Source organism: Heptranchias perlo, chromosome 3 (assembly GCF_035084215.1).
Source record: "Heptranchias perlo isolate sHepPer1 chromosome 3, sHepPer1.hap1, whole genome shotgun sequence".
Classification (NCBI taxonomy): Eukaryota; Metazoa; Chordata; class Chondrichthyes; order Hexanchiformes; family Hexanchidae; genus Heptranchias; species Heptranchias perlo.
In genome coordinates this window covers 21597857-21612762 of record NC_090327.1, presented here as the reverse complement: position 1 = coordinate 21612762, position 14906 = coordinate 21597857, and the positions used below count along the sequence as shown (strand labels likewise).

General features: G+C 41.2%; 1 protein-coding gene across 3 annotated transcripts in view; it reads left to right on the top strand.

The window, feature by feature from the left end:
• The first annotated feature begins 3120 nt into the window (after positions 1-3120).
• Positions 3121-14906, top strand: part of trpn1 (transient receptor potential cation channel, subfamily N, member 1) — a 272820-nt gene continuing 261034 nt past the window's right edge. For 2 of the 3 annotated variants that reach the window (XM_067978518.1, XM_067978509.1), the window contains exons 1-2: positions 3121-3304; positions 13747-13848. In XM_067978518.1, the coding sequence (XP_067834619.1) occupies positions 3155-3304; positions 13747-13848 (252 nt within the window). In that variant the 5' untranslated portion in view covers positions 3121-3154. The remainder of the gene's footprint in view (positions 3305-13746; positions 13849-14906) is intronic. The other variant, XM_067978520.1, reaches the window with a different exon arrangement.

Below are 14906 nucleotides of genomic sequence, written 5' to 3'. Positions count from 1 at the left end.
GGCTATGGGCCCCGACAACATCCCGGCTGTAGTGCTGAAGACTTGTGCTCCAGAACTAGCTGCGCCTCTAGCCAAACTGTTCCAGTACAGCTACAACACTGGCATCTACCCGACAATGTGGAAAATTGCCCAGGTATGTCCTGTCCACAAAAAGCAGGACAAATCCAATCCGGCCAATTACCGCCCCATCAGTCTACTCTCAATCATTAGCAAAGTGATGGAAGGTGTCGTCGACAGTGCTATCAAGCGGCACTTACTCACCAATAACCTGCTCACCGAAGCTCAGTTTGAGTTCCGCCAGGACCACTCGGCTCCAGACCTCATTACAGCCTTGGTCCAAACATTGACAAAAGAGCTGAATTCCAGAGGTGAGGGGAGAGTGACTGCCCTTGACATCAAGGCAGCATTTGACCAAGTGTGGCACCATGGAGCCCTAGTAAAATTGAAGTCAATGGGAATCAGGGGGAAAACTCTCCAGTGGCTGGTGTCATACCTAGCACAAAGGAAGATGGTAGTGGTTGTTGGAGGCCAATCATCTCAGCCCCAGGACATTGCTGCAGGAGTTCCTCAGGGCAGTGTCCTTGGCCCAACCATCTTCAGCTGCTTCATCAATGACCTTCCCTCCATCATAAGGTCAGAAATGGAGATGTTCGCTGATGATTGCACAGTGTTCAGTTCCATTCGCAACCCCTCAGATAATGAAGCAGTCTGTGCCCGCATGCAGCAAGACCTGGACAACATCCAGACTTGGGCTGATAACTGGCAAGTAACATTCGCGCCAGACAAGTGCCAGGCAATGACCATCTCCAACAAGAGAGAGTCTAACCACCTCCCCTCGACATTCAACGGCAGTACCATCGCCAAATCCCCCACCATCAACATTCTGGGGGTCACCATTGACCATAAACTTAACTGGACAAACCATATAAATACTGTGGCTACAAGAGCTGGTCAGAGGCTGGGTATTCTGCGCCGAGTGACTCACCTCCTGACCCACCAAAGCCTTTCCACCATCTACAAGGCACAAGTCAGTAGTGTGATGGAATAATCTCCACTTGCTTGGATGAGTGCAGCTCCAACAACACTCAAGAAGCTCGACACCATCCAGGACAAAGCAGCCTGCTTGATTGGGACCCCATCCACCACCCTAAACATTCACTCCCTTCACCACCGACGCACAGTGGCTGCAGTGTGTACCATCCACAGGATGCACTGCAGCAACTCGCCAAGGCTTCTTCGACAGCACCTCCCAAACCCACGACCTCTGCCACCTAGAAGGACAAGAGCAGCGGGCACGTGGGAACAACACCACCTGCACTTTCCCCTCCAAGTCACACACCATCCCGACTTGGAAATATATTGCCGTTCCTTCATCGTCACTGGGTCAAAATCCTGGAACTCCCTTCCTAACAGCACTATGGGAGAACCTTCACCACATGGACTGCAGTGGTTCAAGAAAACGGCTCACCACCACCTTCTCAAGGGCAATTCGGGATGGGCAATAAATGCTGGCCTTGCCAGTGACGCCCACATCCCATGAACGAATATAAAAAAGAGATTCTCTGGCTACGACTGGATAGGCAAGAGTGGAACCAGACGAGGGAAGTCCCACTCAACTGGAGAATGAAGGCGAGGCATTGCAGGAGGATGGTGTGGTCAACGCCATTCACAGTTTAGCACAGAAACTGATACATTTTCATCTACACATAGATTGACACATTTTTCCATGTGACCAGGCAAGCACAACTGATAAACTTTTCTCTCATTCAGAATACAGGAGCAATTTGCTGTTTGCACCTAAGTAGTCATTAGCAATTCAAAACGGCAGCCACTACCTGGAGGCTCTTTAAAAAGGCCATCAGCAAATCCACAGATTGTATGTTGATTGCCTTCTTCTGAGATTTCATTGTTGCTGGGTTGGAATTAACTTTTGGGGGGTTATGGCGTTTGATAGTGGCTTAAGTTCTGTTTTAAAAGTCAAGTCTAAATAGCAAAGCAAGAACTGGATGGTACAATGAGTCCCCGCATTGGTTGTTTGCCTCTAAGAGCTGTGTTCAAATCCAGCCCAAACTAATGAGCTGGATAAAAGCTGTCTCTATCTGCTGGCTGTGTAGATTCTACATAAAATTCCGATTACAATCCCGTGAAGCATCTTGGGACGTTTTACTATGTTAAAGGCTCGATATAAATGCAGGTTGTTGTTATTCTTGTAAAATGATTTTGGACAGTTCCATTTCAGTCCCTTCGAGGTGTGGGGAAACAGTGCAAAAATGCATTAATTTGTTCCAAATTGGCAATCTAACCTGGAGATGTCATTGACTGGTACCTGAAATGGAAATGGGGCACAGTATAGTTAGGGGTTCTCACCTGAGGTTACAGGAAGCCTTTCTACCCATTTAATTGTGTTAACCTAGATACTGCCTGAGATTTCACAATTTATCAACATTTGCTTTAATTGTTGTTAGTAATGACCAAATAATTATATGGAACAGTGCAGCTAAAGTAATGTAGATTTGTTTTAACATTCTATCCACCAACCTCTCCCAGAAATATTTTAGATTTTCAAACAAATTGTGACATTAAAAGTATATCTTAAAGTTTGGAGTGGATAGTAATAAAGGTTTATTGTGGAAGATAAAGTTCCCAACATTTTATATCAAAGTCATAGGAGACAGAATTCGAGTGATACATATTTTTTAGAAATAAAAATAAATCATCAGGATAAATTGACAAATGGAGCTGAACGTTATGTCTTGGGAGGGAATTAGACTGCAAAACGTCTTTGGAGCCAGCATGGCTTTCACACTAAATGCTGCCTTAATGTAAAAGCTGAATCCAAGGTAACGGGACCAAGGCGGAGTTAGAAACGTTTAACTAGTGCAGACTGAGGGTCCTGATTGGTGCTGATCAAAAGAAAAGGCCAGCTCCAATCTCTGGTCTCTACCCCCTACAAAGAAAGAGAGAGAGAAAGTGAGAGTGAAATGAACCATCGATCAGAGTGAAATTCACAAGGAGCCACACCTGCCATGGCACAAAGCGACACAGCGGAATAGATCCAGCCAGGGAGGGGGGCGGGGGGTGGGGTGGGGGGGAAGGAGGGAAGCGATTCCAACAGGGAAACATTGGTTGGGGAAGTGGATCAAATGTTGCGAAGATGTCGGAGACCAGTTCCATCAGCTCTGGATCGACCGTGGGTTCAGGCAGCCGGGTTTTACAGCTGGCTAGCAGAGGAGAATGGAGTGCCCTGGAACAGGCTCTGAAAAGCATGGACAAGGGAGATCGAGACATCACTCTCACCGACGAAGTGTGTAACTTTTTTTCTTCCTACTTGTCATTCATTCTACTTATTACTGCAGGGTGATCCGCTTAAGGGCAACCGAGTTTTTCTCTTAATGGTAATATGGCCGAAATTATGTGTGTATATATGTGAGGCGTGGAGGGAGGGTGGATGCAAATTCTCTTGAATAGAACAAATCATATTTCATTCGTTGGAATTGGAAGGTATATGCTCCCGAGAGCAGCTGACTGATAAGTAAGATAAAGGTCATACAATGAGTTCACCAGAAGAGCAGTCACTCTATCAAAGAAAAAAAAATGTTCTTAACGCAAGGCTGCAATCACCAAGGCAGCATTTTAATAAGGACTTGATACTATGTGACGTTATCCTAAGGTACCTTGACAATTTTTTCAAAATAAACTATTTAAAATAAATTAAGTCCCCTTAAATCACATCAATCACTTGAGTATTAGTTCAGGGTTGCTTTATGTTGGGTTATTACAGACTTCTTATTGTGAATCATAGAATGATACAGCACAGAAGGGGGCCATTCAGCCCATCGTGCCTGTGCAGGCTCTTTGAAAGAGCTAGCCAATTAATCCCACTCCCCTGCTCTTTCCCCGTAGCCCTGTAAATTTTTCTTTTTCCAAGTATAAATCCAAGTGGCTTTTAAAAGTTACAACTGAATCTGCTTCCACTACCATTTCAGGCAGTGCATTCCAAATCATAACAACTCGCTCTGTAAAAAAAATTCTACTCATCCCCCGTGGTTCTATGAAGCGTGGTCACTGTTGTCATGTAGTGAAATAGTACATTAAACATCTTACGTCTGTACACGCTCCCTGTCCACTGTCTCCATGATAAATTTCTATGTCCACATTTATAATGGAAACTGCATATGTAAACTTGTCACGCTGTAATTACTCCCTCCTGCCAGTGGAGGCGCTATGATGCCACTACTGGAGGACAGGTGTAAATACATGAGAAGTTTACATAGACAGTTTCCATTATAAATGTGGACATAGGAATTTATAATGGAAATATAACAATAAGGACAGAAGGTACCACTTTAAAATGAGGACTGAATTATATCTCATGCCCTGGTCGAATTACTGCCTGCTCTATAACTCTGCTTTCCTTGAAGGCTACACTTGGTTTTGACTCCCCATGTGCAATGTCACGAGAGATCATCTAGTAAATAATGATTACAATTTAATGCCTGATGAATGGATAAAACATACATTGTTATTAAATCATATTTATTATATCAGAGAGCAGGTTAAATATTTACCAGCACATTCATTTCATAGTGTGATTGAAAGGAGTCATTTTCATTGAAAGTGCAATTTGTAGGCAGTTACTAGGTGAATTACTGTGTTACGGAAATTCAGCAACACATAATCTGATTCTGATTAGATTATTTGGTCATTATCACAGGTAACAGAGATTATCTGGTCATTATCACAATGCTGTTTGTGGGACCTTGCTGTGCGCAAATTGGCTGCCGCATTTCCTACATTACAATAGTGACTACACTTCAAAAGTATTGGACCTCATTGGCTATAAAGTGCTTTGGGACGTCCTGAGGTCGTGAAAGGCGCTATATAAATGCAAGTCTTTCTTTCATAAACTGCTGGTGTCTATTGTGATCTTTGTGTCTAAGTAGACAAAAAATAAATTTAGTTTAAGCTGAAAGGGAACACTGATTTACAACTTTTTGACAGTTTTAGAGCATTGAGTCAAACGTGTGAGAGCATTTGCTTCAAGCAATTGACTTGGTTTGTTGAGGGATAACTACATCAGAGGAATGAACAGGACACAAATGGAAAACAGTACTGAGGTAGAGATAGGTGTCTGGAAAGATTGAGGAAGCTGGGTTCATTCTCATTGCAAAATAATAGACTCTGCAGTGAATTAAAACTTTCATAATTGTGAAGGAGATTGATAAAGTCGATCCAAAGCAGTCGTTCACACTGACAAGGTTCAAAACTATAGACCTAATTAAGAAATTAACAACTTTTGTTTTGCATGTGAAAGGAGTTCTTCGGGGTACTTTCTTCATTCATTGAAAACAATAGGAGTCAAGTGCAGATGGTAGAGTTTTTCTCCCTGGGAGCAGATGTGTTTTTTTCTGACTCTCCCACTGTCAGTGGGTGTGTACACAGAAATATGACATCAAAGTTATATTAATGTTTATATTGCATTTGAAACTATGCATACTTTTCATAATGCCTAAAAGAGATTAATCGTTGCCTGAATACGAAAATGTTTACACACCAATGGGCAGCTTTTACAGCTATATATTTTTTAATGAACCAGGCATACCTGAGCAAATGGCCTTAAAGACACAGGCCAGGTCAGCAACTAAACATCATGGCCTGGATATTCCTCTGCATTTGCACCCAGATACACACATAATCTGGGCACAAACTAATTACATGGATTAAAAGATCGCGGAATGGTACGGGCGTAAGTGAGTTGGGCGCTTAATTACAATACGCTCAAGTCTCCTTGATCTTTTACATCCGTCCATCAAACCCTCCATCTGAACGGATCTCCACCCACAAAACTGGTCATGCCACTGACTTTCAAATGTGAGTATCCTCCAATTGCGCTTATTCAAGGGGTCTCTCAATATTGCGCCCAGATTATTAGGTGCAACAGGAAGTAAAATAATTTTTCTAGTTTTTTAATTGCAATTTTTTGAGCTTTTTCCTTTAAAATATATCCTCTCTGAGCCCTGCTCTGTATTTTCTGTTTCTTTGAATGCATTTTTATAGCATAAGTAAAAGTCACATTAAAAATTGAAAAGCTTTCCCGATTGCAGTTTGTTAAACATAGGGTGGAGTTTCCGCTTTGGCCACAATCGGCAAATTGGTCAGAAATTGCATTGGTTCAGTTACAGTTCAAGTTTTCGCTAAAATGTAGTTGCATAATCACAAATGCAAAATCTCCCATGATCCAGCGCAATCGGTCAGCGTAATAGAACGTAATCGTTTATTTTTTTTCTTTGCATTAAAATATATTTATTGATGTATTTAAGAGTGGTAATCTGGTGAAGTTTTATTAACACAGCTGAAAATGGGTTTATCACAAAAAATAAGCATTTTTATTAACTGTCTAGTCCTCCACCTGTGAGTAACCTGATTTTAAAATGACTTAAAAAGCTATAGTGAAGCATTTACTATTTTCATTGGTGTACACTAGTCAGTCTCTTAGTAAATTAAATATTTTTTAACATGTAAAAATTTTAAAAACATACCTACAAGTGCTTGTGCACCTAAGAAAACGAGCTTAATTTGAAGACCCTCCTCAAATGGGCGCAATCAGCGGAAACTTGCCATCCTTGTTATTTCGATCGTGGGCGTGGCCAGTTTTGTGGGCGGGGCTGGCTTCGGGTGCAATGGTTTTTGAACCAGTGTTAAAGATCGCAGAAACTCGATTTACGCTTGGCGTAACTTTCGTTTGATTTTCTGCGATTTTCCTTGATCTTTTGCGCTGGTTCAGGCGGAATAAAACCAGCACAATCTAGCGGAAACTCTACCCCTGCTGTGCCTGATGGGCATGAATGATGGTTAAATGAGCTGATACTTAAATTTTAAGATTCAAAGAAGAAATTTACTAGCATGGGTTCGGTGTTTCCTTGGGTCCCAATTGTTTATGCTAATTTCCACCTATTTTAAGTTTGGGCAAATTCTTCTGAGAATGGGAGGATATTTGGGCGTGCATAGGAACAGGAGTAGGCCATTCAGCCCCTCAAGCTTGTTCCGCCATTCAATTAAATCATGATGTGGAGATGCCGGTGATGGACTGGGGTGTACAAATGTAAGGAATCTTACAACACGAGGTTATAGTCCAACAGTTTTATTTGAAAATCACAAGCTTTCGGAGGCTTTCTCCTTCGTCAGGTGAGTGTCGAGATTCATTGAAAATTACCGCATATATAGTCATAGAACAATGCCTGGTGATTACAGATAATCTTTCCAACTGCCCGTTATCAAGGCCATCAAATTAATTGAATAGTGTTCAGACAGAGAAACCTTAGATACCCCAGACAACTGAATATACAAACGGCCAGAACCAAAGAAAGAGAGGGAGAGAGAGAGAGAAACATCCGAAAGGAAGAGAAAGAGAGAGAATGACCAGTTGTATTAAAAACAGATAACTTTTTTTCCCCTGGTGGGGTTATGTTTCTTGGGTTCATGTCGCGCTACACGTAACCCCACCAGGGGAAAAAAAAGTTATCAGTTTTTAACACAACTGGTCATTCTCTCTCTTTCTCTTCCTTTCGGATGTTTCTCTCTCTCTCTCCCTCTCTTTGGTTCTGGCCGTTTGTATATTCAGTTGTCTGGGGTATCTAAGGTTTCTCTGTCTGAACACTATTCAATTAATTTGATGGCCTTGATAACGGGCAGATGGAAAGATTATCTGTAATCACCAGGCATTGTTCTATGACTATATATGCGGTAATTTTCAATGAATCTCGACACTCACCTGACGAAGGAGAAAGCCTCCGAAAGCTTGTGATTTTCAAATAAACTTTTGGACTATAACCTGGTGTTGTGAGATTCCTTACATCAATTAAATCATGGCTGATCTGTATCTTAACTCCACTTACCTGCCTTGGTTCCGTAATCGTTAATACCCTCATCTAAATCTATCAATCGCAGTTTTGAATTTTCAATTGACCACCAGCCTCAACAGCTTTTTGGGGGAGAATGTTCCAGATTTCCACCACCCTTTGAGTGAAGAATTTCTTCCTGACATCACCCCTGAACAGCCTAGCTCTAATTTGAAGGTTATGCTCCCTTGTTCTGTTCTCCCCCACCAGAGAAAATAGTTTATCTCAATCTACCCTATCAACTCCTTTCACCATCTTAAGCAGCTCAATTAGATCACACTTAATCTCCTATACTCGAGAGACTACAAACCTTGTCTGTACAATCTGTCCTCATAATTTAACCCTTTTAGCCCCGGTATCTGGTGAATCTGCGCTGCAGGCGTGGTGCCCAGAACTGAACGCAGTACTCCAGATGTGATCTAACCAGAGCTTTATACAACTGTAACATAACTTCCACCCCTTTGTATTCCAGCCCCCTTGAGATAAAGGCCAACATTCCATTAGCCTTTTAAATTATTTTTGTATCTGTCCACTAGTATTTTGTTATTTTCTGGATCCCTAAATCTTTGTTTCTCCACAGTTCCTCACTTCTCACCATTTAGAAAATACTCTGATCTATCTTTCTTTGGTCCAAAGTGAATGACCTCACATTTCCCCACACTAAACTCCATCTGCCACAGTTCTCCCACTCACTTAATCTATCAATTTCCCTTTGCAACTTTCTGCTCCCATCTACACTCCTTACTATGCCACCTAACTTTGTGTCATCAGCAAACATGGATATATGGATCACTATTCCTTCATCTAAATCATTGATAAATATAGTGAAAAGCTGAGACCCCAGTACAGATCCTGGGGGACACCACTAGTCACATCCTGCCAGTTGAAGTACACACCCATTAGCCCTACTCTCTGTCTCCTACCTTCTAACCAATTCCCTACTCATGTCAATAGGTTGCCTCCAATTTCATGCGCTTTTATTTTTGCTCACGCTTTCTCGTGTGAAACCTTATCAAATGCCTTCTGAAATCCATATAAATAACAACCATAGACACTCCCTTATCTACCACATTGTTGACCTCTTCAAAAAATTCAACTAGGTTAGTTAAACATGACTTACTCTTTACAAATCCATGCTGGCTCTCTCTGATCAGTTCATATTTGTCCAAGTGCTCAGTCACTCTGTCCCTTATGACAGATTCTAGTAACTTCTCCACAACAGACGTTAGACTAATAGGTCTATAATTTCCTAGTTTTTCTCTCCCACCCTTAAATAATGGAGTGATATTGCCAATTATCCAATCCAAGGGGACAATTCCTGAATCAAGAGAACTTTGGAAGATCATGACTAAAGCATTTGCAACTTCCTCACCTACTTATTTTATCACCCTGGGAGGAAACCGTCACGTCCTGGAAATTTGTCAATCTACAGCTTCATTATATTCTCCATTGTCACTTTTCTATTTCTATTCAACCTAGAATCATAGTATCATAGTATGTTACAGCACAGAAGAAGACCATTCGGCCCATTGTGCCTGTGCTGGCTCTTTGAAGGAGCTGTCCAATTAGTCCTATTCCCCTGCTCTTTCCTCATTGCCCTGTAATTTTTTTCCCTTCAAGTAGTTATTCAATTCCCTTTTGATAGTTATTATTGAATCTGTTTCCACCACCCTTTCAGGCTGTGCATTCCAAATCATAGCAACTCTATGCGTAAAAAAAAGTTTCCACATGTCACATCTGGTTCTTTTGCCAATCACCTTAAATTTGTGTCCTCTGGTTACCGACCCTTCTGCCACTGGAAACAGTTTCTCCTTATTTACTCGATCAAAACCGTTCATGATTTTGAATACTTCTATCAAATCTCCCCTTAAACTTCTCTGTTCTAAGGAGAAGAACCCCAGCTTCTCCAGTCTCTCCACATAGATGATGTAAAAAAGGAAATAAGGAAAGCAAAGAGAGGGCATGAAAAAATATTAGCTGCTAAGATTAAAGAAAACCCAAAAATGTTTTATCAGTACATTAAGAACAAGAGGATAGCTAAGGAAAAGGTGGGACCTATCAGGGATGATAAGGGTAACTTGTGTGTAGAAGCAGAGGATGTGGGTAGGGTTTTAAATGAACATTTTGTCTCTGTATTCACAAAGGAAAGGGATGATCTGAATGTAGTAGTTAAAGAGGAGAGGTGTGAAATAGTGGATAAGGTAAACATAACGAGAGAGGAAGTACTAGAGGGACTGGAATCCTTGAAAGTTGATAAGTCACCAGGGCCGGATGGATTGATTCCTAGGTTATTGAAGGAAGCCAGGGAGGAAATAGCGGATGCTCTGAGGATCATTTTCCAATCCTCACTAGATACAGGGGAGGTACCGGAGGACTGGAAGACTGCAAACGTAGTACCATTGTTTAAAAAAGGTACAAGGGAAAGGCCGAACAATTATAGGCTGGTCAGTCTTACCTAGAATCAATAACGAGAGATAGGATAAACTGTCACTTGGAAAGGCATGGTTTAATCAGGGATAGTCAGCATGGATTTGTTCAGGGAAGGTCATGCCTTACAAATCTGATTGAATTCTTTGAGGAAGTGACAAGGAGGATTGATGAAGGTAGTGCAGTGGATGTTGTCTACATGGATTTTAGTAAGGCATTTGACAAGGTTCCACATGGCAGACTGGTCAGAAAGGTAAAAACCCATGGGTTACAGGGAAATGTGGCGAATTGGATCCAAAATTGGCTCAGTAACAGGAAACAAAGGGTAAAAGTCGATGGATTTCTTTGCGAATGGAAATCTGTTTCCAGTGGTGTGCCACGAGGCTCAGTGTTGGGTCCCTTGCTGTTTGTGGTATATATTAATGATTTGGACTTGAATGTAGGGGTCGTGATTGGCAAATTTGCAGACGACACAAAAATTGGCCGTGTAGTTGATAGTGAAGAGGATAGCTGTAGACTCCAAGAAGATATCAATGGGTTGGTGGAGTGGGCGGAAAAGTGACAAATGGAGTTCAACCCAGAGAAGCGTGAGGTAATGCACTTAGGGAGGGCAAACAGTAAAAGGGAATACGCAATAAACGGGAATATATTGAGAGGGGTAGAGGAAGTGAGAGAGCTTGGAGTGCATGTGCACAGGTCCCTGAAGGTGGCAGTACAGATAAATAAGGTTGTGAAGAAGGCATACGGAATGCTCGCTGTTATTAGCCGAGGTATAGAATACAAAAGCAGGGATGTAATGATGGAACTGTATAAAACGCTGGTAAGGCCACGGCTGGAGTATTGTGCGCAGTTCTGGTCACCACATATAGGAAGGACCACATATAGGAAGGACGTAATTTACAAGAATGCTGCCAGGACTTGAAAATTGCAGCTACGAGGAGAGATTGGATAGGCTGGGGTTGTTTTCCTTGGAGCAGAGGAGGCTGAGGGGAGACTTGATTGAGGTGTACAAAATTATGATGAGCCTAGATAGAGTAGACAGGAAGTACCTGTTTCTCCTAGCGGAGAGTTCACGAACTATAGGACATAGATTTAAGCTGATTGGCGCCGTCTCTAAGGCCTTGACATCCTTCCTGAAGTGTGGTGCCCAGAATTAGCTGAGGCCTAACCAGTGTTTTATAAAGGTTTAGCATAACCTCCTTGCTTTTGTACTCTATGCCTCTGTTAACAAAGCCCAGGATCCCATATGCTTTTTTAACAAGAGTAAGTTCCTCCCCTTGATTTATTTTTATTTTTCCTCGTATTGCTTGTAATTTATCCTCTTCCTCTACTATGAAAACCAATACAAAGTGATTGTTTAGCAAGTCTGCCATTTCCTTATTTTCATTTACAATAGTAACTTCACATTGGCAAAATGGGCATAACTTCGGGGTTGCACCCATGGAGGTAATTCCAAGCCCATAACAAACCACCCATAAACATCACAGGTGATCAGTTAATTCTTAAACAAAAGGCACTGGGGATAATTTTAACTTTTATCGTCGGTTGAAAAACGGTTGATAGTGAATCGGCCGTCTGATTTAGATCTCACCCAATTTTCTTTTCAACTGAAGGCAGACAGTTTTTGCACATTAATGCATTACATTAATGATTTGGACTCAGGAATCGGAAGTACAATTTCAAAATTTGCGGACGTTACCAAATTGGGAGGTGTAGTTAATACAGCTGAAGAATGCGACAAAATACAGGAAGACATTAATAAACTTGAAGTGTAATTGGCAAATGAATTTCAATATAGATAAGTGTGAGGTAGTGCATTTTGGTAGGAAAAATAAAGAGGCCACATATTGCTTGGATGATAAGAGTTTTAATGGGTAGAGGAGCAAAGGGATCTAGGGGTACAGATACACAATCACTGAAAGTAGTGACGCAGGTTAATAAGGCCTTAAAAAAGCAAACCAAGCACTGGGGTTCATTTCTGGAGGGAGAGAATTGAAAAGCAAAGAAGATATGTTGAACTTGTGTAGAAGCTTGGTTAGACCACACTTGGAGTACTGGGAACAGTTCTGGTCTCCATATAATAAAAAGGATATAGAAGCTTTGGAGAAGGTGCAAAAGAGAGTCGCAAGGATAATACCAGAACTGAGATGATATACTGATTAGGAAAGGCTAAACAGGCTGGGGCTCTTGCCTCTAGAAAAGAGAAGGCTGAGGGGTGACCTGATTGAGATCATTAAGATACTGAAAGGGTTTGATAGGGTAGACATAGAAAAAATGTTTCCACTTCTGGAGTCCAAAACTAGAGGTCATAAATATAAGATAGTCACTAATAAATCCAATAGGGAATTCAGGAGAAACTTCTTTACCCAAAGAGAGGTAAGATTGTGGAACGCACTACCACAAGGAGTAGTTGAGGCGAATAGCATTGATGCATTTAAGGGGAAGCTAAATAAGTACGTGGGGGAGAAAGGAATGGAAGGATATGCAGATAGGGTTAGATGAAGAGGGGTGGGAGGAGGCTCGTGTGGTGCATAAATGCCAGCTTAGACTAGTTGGGCGGAATGGCCTGTTTCTGTGCTGTAGACTCTATGTAACTCTATGTGGCTGAATATTGATTGATTCTTACATGGTGTTATTTATTAAATTGGGAAATATATTTATTTCTCCCATAGTCCTAATGTGAATAATCTAAACTGGAGAAGATACCTTTTTCATGGATTTAACTTCCACCCATAAGGTTCTTAGTTATGTCGTACCCTTGACCGTATAGTGCTTTGGGCAAAGCAAAGTGGTTTCAACCTTAATCTACAGCAAATAAATCCATTTTTATAATTCCTGTTTTTTTCTTGCTTTCTATTTCTAACCCACCCTGTAACTGCAATAGTTTAAGATAATCATAGTGAAGTGAGAGAGACCAGAGACCATTTATTCCAGGGAATTTTCTTAACTGAATAATGATGGCGTGTTTAAGTTAAGTTGGAGAGCTTGTTTTCTGAAGACTCTCACACCATTCTGAGCTACAATGCCAGAAATGATGGGTTTTCTCCATTGCCTTGCCCAAGTGGTCATTCTTCATGTGTAAGCTTTAACAGTGAGGGTCAGCAGGCTATTTGATCATGGCAGGGGAGCACAACACTGTCCTAGCCCAATGTCTGCATAGATGTACTTTCAGCAATGGTTACAGGATATTTCCCCAGTATTGGGAGCTCTGGCTGACTGTGGCTTTCCTAATCCAGGGGCGCTAAGGCCAATTGTAGTGTTCTTACTGCAGTCCCACATGATGCTGTCTAACTCACCACAGACCAGTGATCGAATCTGAGACTTTCATTTGATGATTCGACACTTTCATGAAAGCAGATTTCAATTAAACAAGTTTTAAAAAATATTTGTTTTATTAAGCGTGATATATTTTGATTTGTAGGAATCTGGTCTGACCCCACTTATGATCGCTGTTCGAGATAACAAACTGACTATTGTGGAAAGGCTGTTTGAGTTAGGAGCCAATCAGAATGATCGGTCAAAGGTCAGTTCCAAATGATTTACATCAACCAAACTATTATATTCAGTATGTATGTATATGAAGAGTGTAATATAAAAGACCATGGCTTCTAACGTAAAAGACCATGGCTTCTAACGTAAAAGACCATGGCTTCTAACGTAAAAGACCATGGCTTCTAACGTAAAAGACCATGGCTTCTAACGTAAAAGACCATGGCTTCTAACGTAAAAGACCATGGCTTCTAACGTAAAAGACCATGGCTTCTAACGTAAAAGACCATGGCTTCTAACGTAAAAGACCATGGCTTCTAACGTAAAAGACCATGGCTTCTAACGTAAAAGACCATGGCTTCTAACATAAAAGACCATGGCTTCTAACATAAAAGACCATGGCTTCTCATATAAAGGACCATGGCTTCTAACGTAAAAGACCATGGCTTCTAACGTAAAAGACCATGGCTTCTCATATAAAGGACCATGGCTTCTAACGTAAAAGACCATGGCTTCTAACGTAAAAGACCATGGCTTCTCATATAAAGGACCATGGCTTCTAACGTAAAAGACCATGGCTTCTCATATAAAGGACCATGGCTTCCAACATAAATGACCATGGCTTCCAACATAAATGACCATGGCTTCCAACATAAATGACCATGGCTTCCAACATAAAAGACCATGGCGTCTAATCTTTGTCTCTTGTTTATATCAACAAGAATTGATGTGGTGACATAACTAAGTGTGTTTATGATGTGTCTCTCATTGTGCATGATATCCAGAAGACATACTACTATTGGAAATGGTATTCTAGGCTCTCACAGTAGTGAGATAACTGCCCTAAACAATCTGACTCAACATGGCTTTAAGAAGGGGATGTGTAAGATGATAGATCGACCCAGAAAACTTGCAAACACTTAATGGGTCATGTATATTATACAGATGTTTCACTTTTTTTTCAGTATTACTAGAATCTTTAGTCAGTTAAAGAAATGTTGCACCTATTTCAGAAGAATGTGGTTGCAGATACTGGCTCCCAGTATAATTCTGGATAACATGCACAATGAGCGACATATCATAAACACACTG